This window comes from Chlorocebus sabaeus, chromosome 23 (genome assembly GCF_047675955.1).
Source record: "Chlorocebus sabaeus isolate Y175 chromosome 23, mChlSab1.0.hap1, whole genome shotgun sequence".
In the NCBI taxonomy this organism is placed as follows: domain Eukaryota; kingdom Metazoa; phylum Chordata; class Mammalia; order Primates; family Cercopithecidae; genus Chlorocebus; species Chlorocebus sabaeus.
Genome location: NC_132926.1, coordinates 69187134 through 69211035, shown reverse-complemented (window position 1 = coordinate 69211035; position 23902 = coordinate 69187134). Strand labels below are relative to the sequence as shown.

Below are 23902 nucleotides of genomic sequence, written 5' to 3'. Positions count from 1 at the left end.
GAAGGACACTAAATTTTTTGGAACCTAGAAAAATGAGTCTAAAGTTTATAATGCAAGAATTTCCAAAAACATTTATGAAAGAATGCGTAATTGAAGATTTACCTTAGCATTTGTTAAAATTTACTGTGAAGATGTTGGAATAATCACAGTATGGTAATAGCACAGGAATAAATTTAGGCAAATGATAGAGACTAGAAAGAGGTACAAGAATATTTAGAACCTTTATATGACAGAAGTTACATTATAAATTTTGGAGAAAATGGTAAATTACTCAATAAATTATATAGGTACAACTAATGACCTACTCAAAAGATGAGAAATTAAACCCTTATATCTTAAGAAAAGTTACAGGTTGATTAACTATTCAAATGTGAAAAATAAATCTGAAATTAATATAAAATACAGACAAGAGATCTTAAATATGAATGGAAACTCAAAAGCAATAAAGAGGAAAGTTGGGATTTATCTTGTAACTTTTTAAATCATTCATTGCACGAAAGATAAGAGAAAAATATTTATAACACATAAAGGGGAAAATGTTAATATCCCTAAAATATAAGAATGCCTACAAATTAGCAAGAAAAAGACAACCCTGTGTTTTTGTTTTGTTCAGAAAGGGGGTCTTGCTAGTTGCCCAGGCTGGAGTGCAGTGACCATTCACAGGAGCAGTCATAATACACTACAGCCTCAAATGGCTCTAGCAACCCTCCTTCCTCAGCCTCCCACATAGTTGGGACTTTAGGTGTGTACATTGCACCTGCCTAACCCATGTTTTTTAATGGACAGAGGATGTAATAAGGTAATTAATTAAAAAGATGGCATATGACCATTAAAACACATACAAATGACTAGTAAATAATTTAGGAAAACTCAAAATCCACTTTTGCCTACCTATGTGAGATTGTTAGTCTCCAGGTACCTCTTAACTGCGTGGTTATTTATTTACTCTTACTTGTTCAGTGCGTATTTGGTCACCTAGTATGGTGGTACTTACTCTTCCACAGGCATGTAAGCAAAGGTTGGAAAAGTGCACATCAGTTTGTTAATAGAACTTACTACTGGGATGTGGGAATTGGTGGGGTGAAGGTGTAAGTACACCTCTATATTGTCATAATTGATGATACTGTTTAATATAGTGTATCTCCTCCCTAGTTGAGGGACACGTAAGTTGATCTAATTTTTCAGTTAAAAACAGTTCTGATAAACATACTTTTTCTTGTCTTGTAAACAAACATGGAAGAGTTTATCTAGGTGAGGAGTCAGCAATCATTTTCTTAGAAGACCACATATTAAATATTTAGGTTTTGTGGACCATATGGTCTCTTTTGCAACTACTCAACCCTGCCTTTTTTTTTTTTTTTTTTTTTTTTGAGACAGTCTCACTCTGTCGCCTAGGCTGGAGTACAGTTGTGCAATTTTGTCTCACTGCAACCTCCGCCTCTAAGGTTCAAACGGTTCTTGTGCCTCAGGCTCCCAGTAGCTGGAATTTCAGGTGTGCGCCCCCATGCCTGGCTAATTTTTGTATTTTTAGTAGAGACGGGGTTTCACCGTGTTGTCCAGTCTGGCCTCAAACTCCTGACCTCAGGTGATCCACCTGCCTCAGCCTCCCAAAATGTTGAGATTACAGGTATGAGCCACCACTCCCAGCCTCAACCCTGCCTTTTAACAAGAAAGCAGCCATAGATAATTTATCAACAAATGGGCATGGCTGTGTGCCAGTAAAAATTTACAAAAACAGATGGCTAGCAGGCCCTAGTTTGCTAACCATTGCCCTAGGATATATATCTAAAAGCATAATTGCTGGTCATAAGGTGTGAGTGTTTTGAATTAGTGTTTACCAAATTGCTCTTAAAGTGATCTTTTTAGTTTACATTTCTACTAGTAATATGTGAGAATTCTTGTTTCTGTATGTCTTCTCCATCACTTGTGAGTCAGAATTTATAATTAACAATCAGTGGGCAATGAAACATTTTTGTCATCTTAACCTTCATATTTTCCTGAGCTACTGAAGTTGAATCTCAAATACATTTATTAGATTTTGGGGTTTTCTTTCTAAGTTACTTCTTCGTATCCCTTGATCATTCCCTATTAAATGTCTTGTTTTCATGTGTTTGAGAGATGTTTTAATATCTCCTTGATACCAATCCTTTGTAGATAATATATATCTCAGTTCCTCCCCACCAATTCTGTTATCTATATTGGCCTCATGATAACAAAAATAAGCTTTTATGATAAAGCTCAATTAATTATATTGCCAGATTTGTGCTTTCTGTGACCTATTTATACATCTTTTCCTATACTGAAGTCATAAAGGTAATCTTGTATTTGCTCCTTAATTCATGTTGAGTTTGCTATTATGTATGTTGTGGAGGCAGGAGTCTAACTTATATGTATATTATATATGTGTGTATGTGTATTATATATTAATACATATTTATTTACATACACTTGATTTATACATGTGTGTATCTATAGTTATGTATATTCATACACACACATGTATACATATATTTATGTTGTTAACTGAATTTCTCATTATCATGTATTGAATACCGCACTAGTTCCTCATCGATGAGTGATGTCATCTCTCATCATATATCAAGTTTATATATGCTGGATATTTCTGGACTCTCTTCTGTTAGTCCACTTTAGCTTCTCCGTGCCTGCACTGATACCACATTTTTTATTTGCTGCAGTTTTATAAATCTTGATACCCAGTTGGGTGAATCCTTCTTTGTTTTTAAAAATGTAGTGTTCTGCCTTATTACTCTGCCATTTTAACTTTAATGTCAGCTTCTAATTCAAATAAAAGCTTCATGGGCTTTTGATTAGAATTACATTAAATTTATAGATTAAGGAGAAATCAGACCTTCATACTATTTAGTCTTGGTTGAAAGGATGGACTCTGGAACCAAACCTGTCACTTAGCAAGACTGTGATCCTAGGTAAATTCTCTGTCTCAGTTTTCTTGTCAGTACAATACACATATTGATAAACTATAAAATGTGAGGATTAAATGAGTTGATATATGTAAAAGCACTGAGAACCTGGCACATAGTAAACAAATTATTAGGTATTGTTATTAATTTTATATCTCTTTATTCATTTAGGCTTTATTTTATATCCTTCAATAAGGTTTTATCAAATTCTCCACAGGGGTCTTACATATCATTTAAAAAAATTATTCGTAGATATGTTACAGTTTTTGTTGGTATTGTAAGTGGGAATTTCTTTAATTATATTACTAAATTACATTTAAGTAAAAAGTATCCAGCAGTCTTCCTGAAATATTTTATTATATCATCGCCGGTTTAAGGTTCTATACATTACCATATTGTTCGCAAATGATGACATTGTTTATCCTTTCCAGTCCTTACAGTGTTTTTTCTTTTGTTGTATTAAGAACTCTAATATATCTTTGAATGGAAACAATGATAGTGGTCTTTTTCTTGTCTTGACTTTAAAGGGAATTCTTTTAAAATTTCACAGTTAAGTGTGTTGTTTACTCAGGGTTTTTGATACGTGCCCTTTATCAAGTTAAGGGATTTACCTTCTATTCTAATTTGTGGAGAGTCATCCTGAATCTGTGTTACTATTGCAGTTTTTAAAGAGCCACTTTTTTCTAAAGTCATATCAAGTCCATACTCCTGAACAGTTTGTTGTTAAACATAATTTCATAAATATTCTTGTCATATAGAAAAAGGAAAGAAATACTTAGTGGTTAAGCATCCCTAATCCAAAAATCCAAATCGTGAAGTGCTGCAGTGAGCATTTCCTTTGAGCGCCATGTGGGTGCTCCAAAAGTTTCCTATTTTGGAGCATTTTGGGTTTTGGATTTTTGTATTAGGGATAGGGATTAGGAATACTCAAGGTGTAGTGGCTTCTTCTATTTTCATATTAGAAACAGAAGCACAAGGAATGTCATGTCAGAAACCATCCACCTCACTGGACATCAAGACATAGACATGACCTCAGTATTTAGTGAGATACTGGCAATATGGAAATGTAGTGTAAAATGGAGAGGAGTAGGAGATATAATTTCCTGTTTTCATTCTCCAAATATTAAAATTTTTTATTTAAGACTGTATTGATGGAAGGGAGCTAATTATATAGAAACTGATTATATAGAAAGGGAGGAGACAATCCAATTTAGAAATTCAGTAATTGTATGTAGCTTGGCTCTTTCTCTGAAGCTAGGAAGTATTTGCCACCTGGTTATAGAAATGATCATTCATCTTTGCAATATCTTTAGAAAACTACCAAAAGTACAGGTATTTCTTCTTCAGACGGTTTTCATACTATGAATTGGACATGGTAAGATTTGTTAATTAAAGAATAGTCCTTTTTTTTTTTTTTTTTTTTTTTTTCTATTTTTTTGAGTCTGGCTCTGTCTCCCAGACTGGAGGGCAGTGGCGCAATATCAGCTCACTGCAACCTCTGCCTCCCAGGCTTAAGCCATCCTCTCTCCTCAGCTTCCCAGGTCACTGGGACTACAGGCGCATGCCCTCATGGCTGGCGAATTTTTGTATTTTTTGTAGAGACAAAGTTTCACCATATTCCCTAGGCTGGTCTCAAACTCCTGAGCTTAAGCAATCTGCCCACCTTGGCCTCCCAGTGTGCCGGGATTACAGGCCAGAGCCATGGTGTCTGGTTTGAGAATATTTTTTACCTTAAGTTTACTACTTTCAGAATCATGATAGAGAATCGGCATAGTTACATTGTTAAAAAGAAAGAAAAGAGGGAGAAAATTAAGATAGATTAATTTGGGACAGTGAGCACAGCTTCTTGTTTTATTTTTTATTTTTGGGGGTTTGTTTTTGTTTTGAGACAGAGTCTCACTCTCGCCCAGGCTGGAGTGCAGTGGCACGATCTTGGCTCACTGCAGTCTCCGCCTGCTGGGTTCAAGCGATTCTCCTGCCTCAGCCTCCTAAGTAGCTGGGATTACAGGCACACACCACCATACCCAGCTAATTTTTTTTTTTTTTTAAGTAGAGACGGGGTTTCACTGTGTTGGCCAGGGTGGTCTCGATCTTCTGACCAGTGATTCATCCGCCTCGGCCTCCTGAAGTGCTGGGATTGCAGGCGTGAGCCACCGCGCCCGGCCAGTGAGCACAACTTATTTGAGTTTTTCTGTTCTTTGTTTTTCATAAGACTGGATAATAGCAATAAACATTTTTACTATGGTAGTAAGAAAAGCATGAAGGCATTATATTTAAGTAAAACTAGATGTGATCAAAGAGTAAGTTTCATATGAACATTTTATAACTATATATTTAAAGCTAATTGCTATACTACTTTTAATATTTATCTGTTGGGGGTGATGTTTGTTCCGAAATCTTTTATTGATGGAGAACATAACTGAAAAATGTTTGGAAACTATTCCATCTAGCTTCTGACACACACCCCTCCTTATTGAAACAGTTTACTTTTATAATATAATTTTTTATTTCTCAATATTAGGATGTCAATAACTATAGAATTATTACAGAAAATGGTACATTGTCATTACTTGTTTTTAAAACCTATGTGTTTGATTTGTCATAAACTAGCTTTATGAGAGATTTGCAAAGTCTTTATTCATAAGTGACTTGTTTTTTCCACTTTCACTAGTATTCATAAAAGTTAAAATGAAGTTTAGCTTTATAAAAAAACACACAACATATTCCCCACATTGTTTCCATTCCATGTGGTTCAGCCTGTAGTTACTGCTTTGTGGCCACTTGATGGTTTCCATATAGTGAAAAAGCAAAAGTTCTGTCCTCTTTTTGATCCTAGTGTTGGAGATAAAAATAATGTTTAGCCACAGTTAGGTACTTGGAAAGGCTGAAAAATACTACTAACTTATGACAGAAGTAACTTTGGGGAAGAGTTGGGCCTACTGTTTAAACCAGGGGTCCCCAACCCCCAGGCCACGAGCAAGCATTACCACCTGAGCCCTGCCTCCTGTCACCATCAGTGGCTGCATTAGGAGCATGAACCCGCTTGTGAACGGCACGTGTGAGGAATCTAGGTTGTGGGCTCCTCATGAGAATCTATGTAATGCCTGAGAACCTGAGGTGGAGCAATTTTATCCTGAGACCTCCCCCGCCCCAGTCAGTAGAAAAATTTCTTCCATGAAACCAGTCCCTGGTGCCAAAAAGGTTGGGTATCCTGATGTTTATTAAAACAAATCAGATGTTGTTTCCCTTTACTGGTATATTCTATTTATATAAATTTATTATATTGTATTAATGTCTGGATTAATATAAAAGATTAAATGCAGCTGTAATTTTTTCTTTGTTGAAATATTTTTGAGAATAAATTTTCACAATGTGTATTGTGTCAATTTTCATAATTCATGCAACATACGATTTGATATATGACTTGTATTTCCACAGTTTTACTAAGCAGATCTAGAGATCTGTTGAATAAAGTCAGATGTATTTTTAAAAATTGAACTGACCCCAGGGCCAGGCACAGTAGCTCACGCCTGTAAGCACTTTGGGAGGCTGAGGCAGGCAGATCACAAGGGCAGGAGTTCGAGACCAGCCTGGCCAATATGGTGAAACCCCATCTCTACTAAAAATACAAAAATTAGCTGGGCATGGTGGCGTGTGCCTGTAGTCCCAGCTATGTGGGAGGCTGAGGCAGAAGAATCGCTGAACCCAGAAAGCAGAGGTTGCAGTGAACTGAGATCGTGCCTCTGCACTCCAGCCTGGGCAACAGAGTGAGACTCTTGTCTCGAGAAAAAAAGGAAAAAGAAAAGAAAAATTGAACTGAACCCAATTTGTTATTAAAGGGTGAATATATTTATATGTCTGGCTTTTTAAATAAGAATGATTTGGCATAACCCTGAGCTGTTAAGTGGTAGCCATAGTATGATTATTTATATTAATATTATTAATAAAAACATAACTAATTAGGTTTCTTGTTTTATTTTAGCGAAGAATAGCCAGAATTCAGCAAATTGAAAAGGATATACTTCGTATACGACAGCTTTTACAGTCCCAAGCAACAGAAGCAGAGGTTAGTAAATTACCTTTCTTGTTTGTGGGTATAAAAATAGGTAGTTAGTCTAAGAAAAGAAAATGTGTATAATTTAATGTGGCACCACTGGAATATAGATGTTCTTTCAGAGAATTTAAATACCATAACTTTTTTTTGTGAAGTTAAATTATCAAAAATTTTGACTATTTTTATTTTATCTTTTAGGCAGTTAAAATATATAGGACTGTAAATATAGATACCTTACTTTAGCTTTCAATTTACATGTAATCAGATAGTTAATTTGGCTATTATCCAGTAAGTAAACTTTTTTATGGGTAATCCATAGTAAGACTTGATAATACACATTTACCTGTGCTTACTCCACAAACCCCATTAAAATGATAGTGAAAGGATACAATGTAAGAGGCATTAAGACCAGGGAAGGTGACCACAGTAAAATCTGCAGCTCTGGAAAGCAGGTAAACAAGTGACAGCATTCTAGCATATCAGAGAGGGTTGACCCATAAGGCAGCAATAGAAATGAAAAGTCATGAAGCAACTATACACCTCTGGATGTAAAAATAAAAAAGGGTTAAAAGCAGGAAGATACTTGAAACTCTGTTAAGAAGCAGATGGAGTTCCAGAACTTCACTACAATCCTGCGTAGCTAGGTGACTGCTCCTTTCCAATCCCAGCAAAAGATGAGAGCTTTTTCCTCTGGAGAGGTGGAGAGGGTAAACAAAGGGTCTTTTTTTTTTTTCTTTTTTTTGAGTCTCGCTCTGTCGCCCAGGCTAGAGTGCAGTGGCCAGATCTCAGCTCACTGCAGGCTCCGCCTCCTGGGTTTACGTCATTCTCCTACCTCAGCCTCCCGAGTAGCTGGGACTACAGGCGCCTGCCAACTCGCCTGGCTAGTTTTTTTGCATTTTTCAGTAGAGACGGGGTTTCCCCCATCTCAACAAAGGGTCTTTGGTTAGGGGTCAGCCTTGTTTAATTGAAGGTGAGGGTATCATACAAAAAACTGAGTTACATGAAAATTTACCTACTGAATGCTGAAACCCCCGCTAGCATCCAGGCTTATAATCTCCAGGCAAGTTTCTGGAAGGAACTTCTATAAGAAATGGGACTCGCCCTGGTTCTGCTGAGAGAACATTAAAAAGGGAGAAAAAAAAGTGAGAAGAAATGTGACTAACCCAAGAAAAGAAACTTAAAGAGACTTACATGGAAAAATTCACCAACAAAACAACCCACCTAGATCACCCTACAGGGTAACTATAGTTGACAAAATCCATTCTTCAGATATAGAGCTTCATTTAACTTTTTCATAGATAGCCCGCTCTTAAATATGAGTGGGCACTAACTACCAGATAGTATAGATCCTTCTAGGAAGGTTCAATATCCAAATAAAAGGAGTTCCAAAAAGAAAATGGAGAAACTGGAGACAGGAAATTAGAGAAATAAATCAAGATTTCACAGAAATCTTAACAAGGTGCTTAGCTTTCCAAAAAATTGGTCTCTCCAGTATCTAACATCATGTATGAGAATAATCCTATACTAAGGGCACATCATGAGGAAATTTCAGATCACTAGGGATAAAGAGAATATTCTAAAAACCTTCTAGGGAAGGAAGAGAAAACAAATTTTACATAAAGGAACAGGACTACAAATGCCTTTACATTTGTAAATAATAACACTGGAAACTGGGAAGTAGGGTAGCAATTTCTTAAAACGTTGTTTTTTTTTTTTTTTTAGAACTAAGTCTCTTAAGTTGGGTTCAGTTTTGATCCTAACTACCCAGAGTTAGAGTCAACTCCACAAGTAAAAGACAAAGTCGATCACAAGACTGTCCACTTCAAGCACCAGCCACAAGTTTTGGGTGTCCCCAAGTCACCAGGACTGCTGCCAAGCTGTCTATAAATGCCACCCCTGTGTGAGTGAGCTGTGGTACCATTCCATTCTGAGACTAACTACCCAGAGTTAGCACAGCCCCAACAGGTTAAGAGCCGATTCCTTCACAAGACTGCTCCCACCTCAGATGCCAACCACAAATGTTGGGTATCTCCAAACCACTCACACTTCTGCCCAGTGGGTTACAAATTCCAGGCTTTCCACAACCCCTTCACATTCAATAATTCATTAGAATGGCTCAAAACTCACTGAAAGCTCTATACTTAGGATTAACTGTTTTATTATAAGGATACAGATCAAGAATGGCCAAATGAAGAAACACATGGGGCAAGGTCTAGGGAAGCGGGTAGGGATGAGGATGGGGGTGCAGAGATTCCATGCTTTCTTCTAGTGGAATCTAGGCATGTCACTCTTCCAGCACTTCATTGTTTTGTTTTTGTTTGAGACAGAGTCTCGCTCTATAGCCCAGGCTGGGGTGCAATGGCGTGATCTTGGCTCACTGCAACCTCCGCCTCCTGGGTTCAAGCAATTCTCCTGCCTCATCCTCCCTAGTAGCTGGGATTATAGACATCTGCCACCACGCCTGGCTAATATTTTGTATTTTTAGTAGAGATGGGGTTTCACCATATTGGCCAGACTGGTCTCGAACTCCTGACCTTGTGATCTGCCCACCTCAGCCTCCCAAAGTGTTAGGATTACAGGCGTAAGCCAGTGTGCCCCGCCTTTTCCAGTACTTCAGTGTATTCACCAACCAGAAAGCTACACTGAGTTTTGGTATCCATAATTTTTATTGGAATTTTATTCTGTAGGCATGATTAAATAATTGGCCACAGGAGGATTAAACTCAATTTCCAGCCTCCTCCTCTTCCTGGAGGTCAGTCTGGCCCAAAGTTCTAACTCTGTTATCACATGGTGACAGCCACCCATCCTCTTGCTATCTGGTGGCCTACCCTGAGTTGCCTTATTAGCATAACACACACCCCTATCGCTGGAGAAATTCCGAGGGTATTTGAAGCTCTCTGCCAGGTACAAGTGAACAAAGACCAGATATATTTTTTATAATACCATTCTAGCCTTTAGTCAAAGTGTTAAATCTGAGAGTGGAATAAGGACACTTTCAGAATAGGCAAAGTCTCAAAAATACGTTTTTCTCATGCACCCTTTTCTGGAACCTATTAAAGCATATACTCAAGTGAAATTGAAATGTAAAGCAAGAAAAATGAATTTTTGGGACTCAAGACCCAGGTGATATAATACAAGAGAAAGAGATGAGCGAAACTGCAGAGTAAAGATGAAGGGACATCCTGAGAAAGCAACCAGTCCATATTGGAACTATTGAGAGGATTCCAGGAGAGATTAATTCCAAGAAGATGAAATCAGCAGAATGCTTGCTGTTTCTGAATGTATTGAAGGGAAACGAAATTTACACAGTAGGAGAGAAACTGAGGATACGTCATATGTACCCAGAAAACCAAATGAACAAAACAGTAAAGATAACCTTTAACTCCATGGACAACAAGAAGTTGTAAAGGAAGGTGATCATAGTATACCACCTGCCAGCTATGATTAGAATTTAATAGTCAAAGTAATGTAAGTAGTGAAAAATTTGTGTAACATTAAAGTGGAACTGAAATAAAGCATTCAACTGAAAAATGCAGAACTAGCCATTAAAGCAGGTTATTTGGAGATCAGGGGATGAGTATCCCCCCTTCCCCAAAAACTCAGCTGAAAGAGATTACAAAGAAAGAGTTCTTTCAAAAAACATTTTCATCCATGTCTGGCTTTTTTAATATCTGAGGAACTTTGGATTTAGTACATCTGAATCTGAAATATGTAGAAACATGTATTTGCTAAGTAGACAGTTTAAGTAAAATGTGATAGTCATAATCCTAAAAGCAGTTTAACATGATTGTCTTAAGCCAGTATAAGTCAAATATTTGCGATTTAAAGAATGTGTTCATTTTTGCAACGGACTCTTTTTTTCTGGCCCTTAGAAAGGGCCAGAAAAAAAGCAGTATTTTTTTGCTCCTTTTCAGTTCTGTTGGTATTGATGTATGTAGCATTCTACTTATTATGACCCTTTTGGCTTTCTCCTGTAGTTTTTACTTGTCTTTTGTCCTTAAGCAAATTCTTTATGGTTTGTTCTTTAAATTATTTTTAAACAGGCAGTGTTTTGTTTTTAATTGAATAGCTTTAGTTACAGTTAGTTCTTTTCCCCCCATCTCTCTTGCATTCTGATTATTACTCTTTTGCTGCATTTGACAGATTTTGATATTCTAAATCAATAGTCACATTTTTTCTAGTTGATTATTTTATTTGTATTATAATATACATTAGCCCTCTATTTTATTTAATGCCGTTCACCTTGAATTTCATTGTACTACCATTTATTAATAGTAATCCTCATTTTCCATTACTGTTACAAGTTTCTTTCAGGTTGGAAACTTGTTTGTGCTTCTTGTATCTGTACAAAACTTTTTATTCATATTATTGGATTTAGGGCAGACTGTCTGCTACTATGATCCAATCTCTTATTGCTTCCTTTTGTTATGATAATAGTTATATCAGTTGCATTATTCTGATAGTTTATAAATGTAAACCAAAGGAAGGTGCCATTTCACATTTAAGAAAGAACAAGACCACTTTTTACAATTTTGCTGTTTGTGGTTTGTTTATTGCATTCTTGTCATTCTAATGTAAGTTAGAGGGAGAATCTAGAAGATGGAGAAAATTGGGGATTGGACACTTGCAAATTAGTTCATAGAGCAGTAGATATGAGAAAGGGAAAAGCTTCTGCCAAATAATTTCTCTATCATGAAGCATATTTCTTATAGCATTTTCTTTGGACTACCTGCATTATAACTCTGGTTTAAGATCTACATACTGGACATGATTTAAGTCTAGTAATTATTACACATGATTCAAAACTCAGAAGTTACATAAAGGTATGTGAGGCAACCAGTGCTATGACTTTCTTGTGTGTTCTTCTAGACATGGTTTACTTAAATACATTGGGAGGAATGGGAGCTGTGAGGACAATGCAGTGTGGCTTAAAAGATAATAGCAAATAAAGAATACTTACTAAAGTCACAGTATTCTTACAACTCATTAATAAAGATAAATACAACTTAGCTTTTCAGTGGGCAAAATATTTAAATAGGCATTTCACCAGAGAAGGTATATGTAGGAATGGCAAATAAGTACATGAAAATATACTCAATCATTAAGGAAATGCAAATCAAAGCTCACGTGAGATACTGCTTCACACCCATTATGATGGCTTTAATCATAAAGGCAATGATAAGCATTGATGAAGATGTGGAGAAGCAGGGTCCCTCATTGCTGGTGGGAATTTAAATAGTACAGCCACCATTTTAAAACAGTTGAGTGATTCCTCAAAATATTTAACATAGAGTTATGTGATTCAGCAGTGTTACTCCTAGGTATCTAGCCAAGAGAAATGAAAATATATGTGTACACAAAGACTTTGACTTGTATGTTTGTTCACTAGCAGCATTTTTTCATAACAGCTTCAAAGTAGAAACAGTACAAATGTGTATCAACCAGTGAATGAATAAACCAAATGTGTTATATCTCTTCAGTGGAATATTATTCAGCAATTAAAAGTAAGTTACTGATGCAGAATTTATAACATGAATGAACCTCCAGAGCATGCTAAGTAAAATAAGCCAGAGACATAAGTCCATTTGTATCAAATGTCCAGAAAAGGCAAAGTTTCTAAAGAGAAAAAGTACATTAGTGGTTATCTGACTATAAGTGGGAATGAGGATTAACTGTAAATGGACAGCAGGAATTTTATTGGAATGATGAAAATGTTCTAAAACTGGATTACAGCTGTGCTTGATAAATCTAAAAGTCATTTAATCGAACACTTAAAATGGATGGATTTTGTGATATTTAAATACCTCACCAAAAATTTTTTCCAGTTCTATTACCTAGAGTAGAAAACCTTGAAGAAGTTGTAAAGCAACTATGGAAATGAGGAAACTAGTTAGAATTAATCTTTCATAATAGTGAGCAACCACACTTCTTTTGTCTTCAGTGTATCAAAGAGTACAGGCAGGCCTGTAACCTAGGATCAGTTAAAGAATAAAGAGAAGTGATTAGGAAAGAGGAAGGAGGAAAGAAAATGAAGATAGTAAATGTTAAATGGTAGTCTGGCTTGGAATTGCCTGAGTTGCGATTTCAGCTCTGACTCTGCCATTTACTAGATATGTGACTGAAAGCAAGTTACTTACCGTTCTCTGCACCTCCATCTCTTTATCTGTAAAATGGGGATAATGGCTGGGCATGGTGACTCATGCCTGTAATCCCAGCAGTTTGGGAAACTGAGGTGGACAGATCACTTGAGGTCAGGAGTTCAAGACCAACCTGGCCAACATGGTGAAACCCTGTCTCTACTAAAAATACAAAAAATAACCAGGCATGGTGGTGGGCACCTGTAATCCCAGCTACTCGGGAGGCTGAGGCACAAGAATTGCTTGAACCCAAGAGGTGGAGGTTGCAGTGAGCTGAGATTGTGCCACTGCACTCCAGCCTGGGCAACAGAGTAAGACTCCATCTCAAAAAATAAATAAAATGGGGATAATAATACTTCATAGGATTAGTTTGAAGATTAAATAAATCAATAAGTGCTAAGTGATTAGTACATAGTAAACATTAGTGTTTTTTTTAATGTTATCATATGCATCATCCATCACCATCATCAGTCACATTTCTGGTTTCTTCCACTTGTCTGGTTTTTTTTGTTTGTTTGTTTTGAGACAGGGTCTCAGTCTCGCCCAGGCTGGAATGCAGTGGCGCCATCATAGCTCACTGTAACCTCAAACTCCTAGGCTCAAGATCTTCCTGCCTCAGCCTCCCTAAGTGCTAGGATTACAGGCGTGAGCCACTGTGCCCAGCCTCTCTGGCCTTTATAGACTCATGTTCCTGGACATTAATTAAGGGTATTTCCTAAGGCCTATTTTTTTTTTCTTATATCTTCTCTTCCTAAGCAGTGTCATTTATGCTTAGGGTTTCACTGCCCATCTATATGCTGATGGCTGTCAAATATATTTTTTATGCCCTGAGCTCTATGGTAAATCTCTATGTCAGCTCTACATCCTCACTGAGTCACGTCAGGGGCACTTTAAGACCGGGTGTGGTGGCTCATGCCTGTAATCCCAGCACTTTGGGAGGCCGATGGGGATGGATCAGGAGGTCAGGAGTTTGATACCAGCCTAGCCAAAACAGTGAAACCCCATCTCTACTAAAAATAGAAAAATTAGCTGGGCATGGTGTCGAGCAACTGTAATCACAGCTGCTTGGGAGGCTGAAGCAGGAGAATCGTTTGAACCAGGGAAGTGGAGGTTGCAGTGAGCTGAGATCGCGCCATTGTACTCCAGCCTGGGTGATAGGGCAAGACTCCATCTCAAAAAAGAAAAAAAGGCACTTGGATATTACTCAACACATTCAACACATAATTAATAATCTGCTCCTCCTAAGCACTCTTTACTACCCCACCTTCCAACAAAAATCCCTCATCCTTCCTCAGTATTACCTATCTCTGTGAGTAGCACCATCATTATTGAATTGTGTGAGCTAAGGAACATAGTAATACTCGACACCAGACCTCTTCCTCCACTCCCCATATCCTATCTGTCAGTGAATCCAATCAGATTTACTTCTGTGTCTCCACTTCTTTCATCTCTGTCACTGCTTTCCTAGTGCATAGTGCCACTGTCTCACAACTTACGTTAATACAGTAGCCTCCTAACTGATCTTTCCTATGTTTCCTCCCTACTTAGACCGTTTAAAATTTGACTTGAAAAATAAATTTACATGCAACTTTTTCCATGAATATATTAGTATTAATTATATGGGGGCGATCATGCAGTGGCCTCACTATAACTTATAAGTAGGAAAGGCGAGAATACCATCTAAGAATCACAGAAAAAGGCATTAAAATCAGAATTTTTTTTTTTTTTTTACCATATTCTTTTTGTTCTACTTTCCTCCTTATTTTTGGTGCTTTATCCACACTATGATTCTTTGACATGCTAAAACAAGCCACGCTCCCTCCTACCCTGGGTCCTCTGCATATGATCTGTTTTACCCAGAACACTCATCCTCTACTCCTCCCCTTTGCCTAGTTAACTCCTATTTATTCTTCAAGTCTTTACTCAAACAGCACTTCCCAAGAGAGCTCTTCCAAACCTCCAGACTATTTCATTTCTCTCCATTATATATACTTACAGCACCTTGTACCCTTCTTTCATAGCATTTGTCAATTTTACCTTTATTATTTCTGTCATTATTTGACAGTGTCCCTGACTAAACTGTAAGGTCCAAGATAGCATAGAACAAAGTCTAGTTTTGCTAGCACTGTATTCCCCAGCATCTAATGCAAGTAACTAAGGTAGTAGATGGTCAGTAATTTTCTTCAAATATATTGACATCTTCACTTATGTTAATGTCAAATCTTTGTAGTCTTAGATTCATTTTGTCACTAGGTTGACTTTATATATGTATATCTATTTTTGTGGATTTCATTGAATTCCATAGCATGTTTTTCAGATGGTACTAATTATTCTTATATTTCTGGATTACTGAGTGCTACCTCACTTTTGCCAGCATATAACTAATACTAGTTTATTGATGGAAATGTTGCATATAAATCAATTTTTTAAGTCACAATTTTAAAATGTTCTAGGAAAGCTTGATGTTTAAAGAAATTCCATTAGGAATCATTGTTATTTAATTATCCACTGTTAGGCAGATTTTTAATGCATAATTTTTATTTTAGATATTGTTTTCCTAGAACAAGCATATAGGTGCTTCTGTAAAAGACAGTGAGAAATTCTTTTATTTCTTTAATTTTATGCTGGTATTTTAATACAGTGATTGCTTTGTACTAGAGATAATCTATCTTGAAATGACTGCTTTTACTGGATATAATCTGTCATTTTAATTTCCTGTTAACAGATGGTGGTTGCATTAGAAAAGGCTTTGGGTTTTATTCATATCAGAATCTAAGAGCCTATCATTTTATTTCACCTAACTTTTATTAGAAGATATACATATATATGTATATATTCTGTGTATAAATATACCTAAGTAGAAGATATTTGTAAGCTTAGGTAATAGTTTAACTGTTGTTATTTACAGCTCCATTAATTGTCAGAATCATGTAACCTTACAGAAAAGATAGTTATTTGTTCTACTTGGGTTATGTTCCTGATAGTAATGTGAGCGCAGCTGGTAGAGGATGGCATTCCAGTGAGTCTCAGGAAATCCTTTGTCTTGTGCAGCTCTAATGCCCAAGGGACACACTTCACTTTCCTCTTACTGAGATAGTCGACCGCCAATCATACTGGAGGTTATGAAGTGTAACACGCAGTTCCATGCCTTTATCAGTCTGTATAATTGACGTATTCAGAGCTTTAAAACAAAAAAGAAAAAAAGCTGTGGATTAAGAAAGCCTACACCATTTTTGCTTGTAATGATGTTAACTCCATGTTAACAGAGGTCATCTCAGAACAAGCATGAAACCGGCTCACATGATGCTGAGCGGCAGAATGAAGGTCAAGGAGTGGCAGAAATCAACATGGCAACTTCTGGTAATGGTCAGGTAAATAAATTATTTTATCGTATTTTTGAAATTATTTAAATATCAGAAAAGTATGAAGCAAGATGGTTCTCAGAATGATCTATAAATCTTACCTATTTTCTTAGTCCTGAATGCATGTTTCCAGAAGCATTCAGTACCAGCGTGCTGTCATTTCTCTTTATTATGTCAACAATAATGCTGTAAAGATCTTCTAGATCTATTTCTGTGGCTGTAGTTTGTGTTTTAGTCTAAAATGATTGTGAGTAGTTTTTTTTAAAATAACTCTAAGCTGCATTTTCGTTATATGTATGATTTGACCTAGTTATTTTTGCTTGCCTTGAATAGATTTGCTCTTTCACTAAAACATTCAATGTAAAGACATTTTTATGGGTTTTTTTAAGTTATAAAGGCTTTGTTATTTCCTGTTGTATTTAAAGATTATTTAAATCTAGAAATCCAAGTCTTACTGAAAAAGATAATTGTAATGCACACAGAAAAGTAAAGAGACATGGCCTAATTGTGCTTAACTATTACCACATCATTTTCAGCAAAATTATGAAAGTAAGCTTTTTTTTTTACACACAGAACTATTATCTTGTTATGCTACTATCAGTTGTCTATTAGATTTTTATTGAAATACAGCCCAATATGATAGAATTTTTCTTTAGGGTGTTCTGTATCCTCCAAATTTTCTTCAGTGAATACGTTTATAGTGTAAATGAATGACTTTTTAAAAACAGAATTTCACTAAATTGTTCTTAAAGGTAATTTTTCTACTGTTGATACAGAAAATTTTCTTAGTCTCTCTAGGTTACTTTTGGTAGTATTGTTTTTAAGAATATGCTTCTATTAGTTCATTAAAATGTAAAGCTTAAAATGTCTTATTCTTAAGTATTTAAATTCGTTTTACTGAGTTAAAACAAACATACTTCATTCAGTGTTACTAGTTAGCATTATACTAGAAAACAAGTGGTAAATTAGGACAAAGGCAATTACATTTAAACAGCACATTTGAGTTGTTTATCTGTCTTTTGCCTAGGGAATTAGTTGGAACATTATATATTCCTACACATATGTAGGAGGAAGAAAAATTCAATCTTATATGACAGAAAAAAATATTTCCATAGGAATAGACCAACTCTTAGTGCTTTGGGTCATCTTCCAATTATTATGTACTTTGGAAACCTTACTTATCCAGTAAGCTGGCTATGATAAATTGGATCCATATTACACTTACTACATCAAAATAAATTCTAAGTAGATTAGATTTCATGTCAAAATGAAAACCATTAAAAATATAAAAATATTAGAAGAAAATGTGGGTAGCATTTTTATAATCATGATGTAGGTGGGAGACCCATAGAGAAAGGATTAATAGATTTCACATTACAGCACGGACTTAGTATGCCAGGAAATCATAGCGAGACTCCAAAACAAATGACCAAGATCACATTATTTGCAAACATTTATGACATGTAAAAAGTTAAAATTCAAGATGCAAAAAACAGTATTTATATAACAACTGTTTATTTAAATAGTATCTTAAAATGGTCTCACGCCATCGTAGAAGTAAAAAAATAGTAATTTTAAAAATAAAATTAAAATGAGCAAAGGACATGAACAGGAAATAAAAGAAGAAATTAAAATGACTTGTAAACATGGAAAGATGATCAACTTTAATCATGATATATAAATACAAATTAAATACAAATTAAAACTAAAATGAGATTTTGTGGGGGGGGCATTGGGTTGGCAAAGATCAATAACACTCAGTAATGGTGAACAAACAGGCATTCTCTTATATGGCTTTTAATTGTATGATACGAAACAGCCTTTTGAGAGAGCAATTTTGTCAAATGCATCTAACATTATATATGATGTGCCTGTTGTGAAGCTCATCATTGCAACATCTAAGATTTTATGCTAATGAGATAATCAGTCAGGAGTAATCAGACATGTTTGAAGAGATTCATCATAATTTTAACAATAGCAAAAAGTTAGAAATAACCTAAATGGACATTGATCATAAATTGGTTAAATAATTAGTTAGTCAGCTGTAGGTTAGTTAAGTGGCTCTGGAGTCACCAAACGTAGGAAATCACACTCCCTCACTAACTAGCTTAGTAACAAAAAGTCTCTGAGCTTTAATGTTTCCTCTTTAGTAAAATAAAATGATGATAAAACCTCTACCTCATAGAACGGTTGGGAGAGTGAAATGCAAGATACACTTAACACAGTCCCTGGCATATAGTCAGTGCTTAGTAAAAGGTAACAGATGCTGTTGTTAACAATTGTTAATAATTATCTTTAAATTAACAAATATGTATTACATGCCAAATACTGTATTGGACTCTAGAATTGATAATTGAAGGAAGAGTACAGACAGTCCTTGGCCTCATGGAACCTATATGGTACATCCATGCAAATATTAAAAATGATAAAGTACATCTCTGTTTAAAGATCTAATTTTTAGCCTTCAGCATTGCCTTTTCTAGTATATCCTCCATATTATAGTCAGTTATTCTTCTAAAACACAAATCTGATTATATCGCTTATTTGTTTAAACCTTTCAGTGGCTACTCACTTCCCATATATTAGAATCCAGATTCTTCATGTTGCTTGCTCTTCCAAGAGTATCTCATAATATTTGCCCCCATTTCTCACCACTCCCTCAACTTCAACTTCTTCAGTTCCTTGAGTATGTCCAGGCCTTCCACAGGACATTCCTTTTGCCTAGAACTCTCTTCTGCTTCAGTTCATATTATATGTTTTACTCATCCTTCCCCACAATTTAAATGTCACTTCTTCCTGGACATTTTCCTTGTCTCCACCTACCTGGAATAAATAAATTACTCTTTGATACTCTGTATTCCTGCTCTCAAGAGTGCTTAGCACAATTTATCATTGGTTTAATTGTCTTCCTTCCTTTTTAAAGTCCTTTAAGCCACACCTGCTCCCCACTGTATGCCAGACAACTAATATATACCTGGCAGAGAGCATTTATGTTGAATATTAATAAATATTATCGACTTAGGTAATTATAACTTTTTTTCTGAGACGCAGTCTTGCTCCGTCGCCAGGCTAGAATGCAATGGTGCGATCTCAGCGCACTGCAACCTCTGCCTCCCAGGTTCAAGCAATTCTCCTGCCTCAGCCTCCCGAGTAGCTGGGACTACAGGTGCCCACCACCATAACCAGCTAATTTTTGTATTTTTAGTAGATACAGGGTTTCACCATGTTGACCAGGATAGTCTCAATCTCTCGACCTCGTGATCCGCCTGCGTCGGCCTCCCAAATTGCTGGCATTGCAAGCATGAGCCCCTGCGCCCGGCTAATTACGACTTTTTTAGTTTAAAAAAAGCAAGTGTGCTGGGCGTGGTGGCTCACACCTATAATCTCAACACTTAGAGAGGCCAAGCGGGAAGGATTGCTTGAGGGTAGAAGTTCGAGTTCAGCCTGGGCAACATAGGGAGACTTCGTCTCTACAAAAAAAATAAAATAAAAATTAGCCACGTGTGGTAGTCCCAGCTACTTGGGAGGCCGTGTGGGAGGATCACTTGAGCCTGGGAGGTCAAGGCTGCAGTGGGTTATGATCACGCCACTGCATTCCAGCCTGGGTAACAGGGCAAAAAATATTTTTTTATTTTTTGTCTAAAAAATAAAAATTTAAAAGCAAGTGTGTATGATCTCATTATACATATGTATGATGTGTGTATATGCATAGAGAAATGTGCGGGAGAATGTTCTTTAAAATGTTATCAATAGTTACCTCTGAGTGCTGAGATTTTTGTGGGTTTTACTTTCTTATTCTTTTGTGTATTTTTTATTTTTTGTAATGAACATGTATTATTATAATTTATAACAACTAAAAACCATTTTCATTTTGGGAAAATAGAAGAAAGCACTGTCTTGATTTCCATTGTGTGGTAGTTTAGGTTGTCTTACTTCAGAGTCCTACCATGACATACATCATGTCTTTGATGTCAGTATAGGGATGGCAGAGGAGAAGATCTATTGAAAATAGTAAATCAGGGCCCGGTATTCGTTCCTCCTTTAAGTGATGAACTCTGATAGTGCTATGGATTCAGAGGTAAACATAAGCATGTTTGTTTAGCAGTAGCAATCGTAGACTTGCCCACCAAATTGGTGTTTGTATGACACTAATGCTGCTAATACTATCTGGTTACTTTCTGTCACTGTTTTGTTTTTGTTTTTTTCTTTTTCTTTTTCTTTTTTATTATAATTTAAGTTCTAGGGTACATGTGCACAACGTGCAGGTTTGTTACATATATATACATGTGCCATGTTGGTGTGCTGCACCCATTAACTCGTCATTTCCATTAGGTATATCTCCTAATGCTATCCCTCCCTCCTCCCCCAACCCCACAACAGGCCCCGGTGTGTGATGTTCCCCTTCCTAAGTCCAAGTGTTCTCATTGTTCAGTTCCCACCTATGAGTGAGAACATGCGGTGTTTGGTTTTCTGTTCTTGCGATAGTTTGCTGAGAATGATGGTTTCCAGCTGCATCCATGTCCCTACAAAGGACACGAACTCATCCTTTTTATGACCGCATAGTATTCCATGGTGTATATGTGCCACATTTTCTTAATCCAGTCTATGACTGATGGACATTTGGGTTGGTTCCAAGTCTTTGCTATTGTGAATAGTGCCGCAATAAACATACGTGTGCATATATCTTTATAGCAGCATGATTTATAATCCTTTGGGTATAAATCATGGGATGGCTGGGTCAAATGGTATTTCTAGTTCTAGATCCTTGAGGAATCGCCACACTGTCTTACGCTAATGGTTGAACTAGTTTACAGTCCTACCAACAGTGTAAAAGTGTTCCTATTTCTCTGCATCCTCTCCAGTACCTGTTGTTTCCTGACTTTTTAATGATCGCCATTCTAACTGGTGTGAGATGGTATCTCATTGTGGTTTTGATTTGCATTTCTCTGATGGCTAGTGATGATGACCATTTTTTCATGTGTCTGTTGGCTGCATAAATGTCTTCTTTTGAGAAGTGTTGTTCATATCCTTTGCCCACTTTTTGATGGGGTTGTTTGCTTTTTTCTTGTAAATTTGTTTGAGTTCTTTGTAGGTTCTGGATATTAGCCCTTTGTCAGATGAGTAGATTGCGTACATTTTCTCCCATTCTGTAGGTTGCCTGTTCACTCTGATGGTAGTTTCTTTTGCTGTGCAGAAGCTCTTTAGTTTAATTAGATCCCATTTGTCAATTTTGGCTTTTGTTGCCATTGCTTTTGGTGTTTTAGACATGAAGTCCTTGCCCATGCCTATGTCCTGAATGATATTGCCTAGGTTTTCTTCTAGGGTTTTTATGGTTTTAGGTCTAACATTTAAGTCTCTAATCCATCTTGAATTAATTTTTGTGTAAGGTGTAAGGAAGGGATCCAGTTTCAGCTTTCTACTTATGGCTAGCCAGATTTCCTAGCACCATTTATTAAATAGGGAATCCTTTCCCCATTTCTTGTTTTTGTCAGGTTTGTCAAAGATCAGATGGTTGTAGATGTGTGGTATTATTTCTGAGGGCTCTGCTCTGTTCCATTGGTCTATATCTCTGTTTTGGTACCAGTACCATGCTGTTTTGGTTACTGTAGCCTTGTAATATAGTTTGAAGTCAGGTAGTGTGATGCCTCCAGCTTTGTTCTTTTGGCTTAGAACTGTCTTGGCAATGTGGGCTCTTTTTTGGTTCCATATGAACTTGAAAGTAGTTTTTTCCAATTCTGTGAAGAAAGTCATTGGTAGCCTAATGGGGATGGCATTGCATCTGTAAATTACCTTGGGCAGTATGGCCATTTTCACAATACTGATTCTTCCTAATCGTGAGCATGGAATGTTCTTCCATTTGTTTGTGTCCTCTTTAATTTCATTGAGCAGTGGTTTGTAGTTCTCCTTGAAGAGGTCCTTCACATCCCTTGTAAGTTGGATTCCTAGGTATTTAATTCTCTTTGAAGCAGTTGTGAATGGGAGTTCACTCATGATTTGACTGTGTGTCTGTTATTGTTGTATACGAATGCTAGTGACTTTTGCACATTGATTTTGTATCCTGAGACTTTGCTGAAGTTGCTTATCAGCTTAAGGAGATTTTGGGCTGACACAATGGGGTTTTCTAAATATACAATCATGTCTTCAGTCACTGTTATAAAACAATATTGCAGCTATTCCGAGATCCTGATGTAAATGTGCGACCTGTATCTGTGGGACCGTGATTTGTTGTTCCAATAGTCCTTTCATCTAAATAGGATCTATACATATGACCGCCTCTTGGGATTGATTAGTTTGTTTTGTTTTATTATTTGCTCAAAAGATAGCCACCAACACTAAATGAAAATGAAAATCAGTCTCTTTGACTTTCTCAGGATCACAGTAGTGTGCTCTGCCAAAGTTTTGTCCTAGAGTAATTCTCTTCACCACCACGTGGGAATGTATTCTATCCCTTCTCTCACCTGGTTTCCTGCTCACAACCATTCTCTTTGAAAAATCCTTCATTGGCTTCCCTTGATTGTTAGAAAAATGATAACCATTTATTGTGACTCAGGCAACCTAGCCCCCACCTATCTTGTCAGCTTTATGTCGCATCTTGCTCTCACATCTCCATACTGGCCTTCTCTCAGTACCTCATATTTACTGGGCCTTCTCCTACCACAGCCTGTGCACATCTATAACTGTTTCATGTAGTGCTTGGTTCATCCCATTTTGCTCAGTTAGCACCAGTTCATGTGTGTCGGAGCTTAGGCACCAGTTTCTCAGAGAGGCTCAGCTAGATCAAATCTCACTATCATAGGCTGTCACAGCATGTTCCTCTCCTTTGAAGATTACTACATTTGCAGTTTTACATTAATTTGTGTGATGACTTGATTAGTATTTTTGTTTCCCCCACTAGACTGTAAGCTCCAGAATGGCACGGATTCTATCTGGTTTTGTTATTTTCATACCCCCACAGTCCCTGATAAATAGTAGATAACAATAAATATTTGGTGTGTGGAAGGCCGACTAATATCCCTGCTAAATAAAGGGTTTCTTGATCTGTTTTTACTCTCTCATGGAAGTTAAATGGAAGGAAAAGCTTAGGAGTAAATTATACAGGCCAGATCCCTGTTTGCTTAGCATATAACTATGTGTATAATTTATTTATTAGTTGGTTCTCAACTTTATTTATTTATTTATTTATTTATTTATTTATTTATTTATTTTTGGAGACAGGGTCTCACTCTGTCACTGTACTCTGACTGGAGTACAGTGGTGCAGTCTCGGCTCATTGAAATCTCTGTCTCCCAGGCTGAAGCCATTCTTCCACCTCAGCCTCTTGGATAACTGGGACCACAGGTGCATACCACTGCACCTGGCTGATTTTTAAATTTTTTATAGAGACAGGATCTCACTGTGTTGTCCAGGCTG

At 36.6% G+C, this 23902-nt stretch overlaps 1 protein-coding gene across 16 annotated transcripts in view; it reads left to right on the top strand.

Annotated features, from left to right (window-relative positions):
- APC (APC regulator of WNT signaling pathway) overlaps positions 1-23902 on the top strand; it is a 141529-nt gene that overhangs the window by 79598 nt on the left and 38029 nt on the right. For 15 of the 16 annotated variants that reach the window (XM_038009020.2, XM_008014148.3, XM_008014136.3 and 12 more), the window contains 2 exons: positions 6922-7005; positions 16397-16501. In XM_038009020.2, coding sequence (XP_037864948.1) covers positions 6922-7005; positions 16397-16501 — 189 coding nt within the window. Of the gene's footprint in view, positions 1-6921; positions 7006-8718; positions 8894-16396; positions 16502-23902 lie in introns of those variants that run through there. The other variant, XM_073010761.1, reaches the window with a different exon arrangement.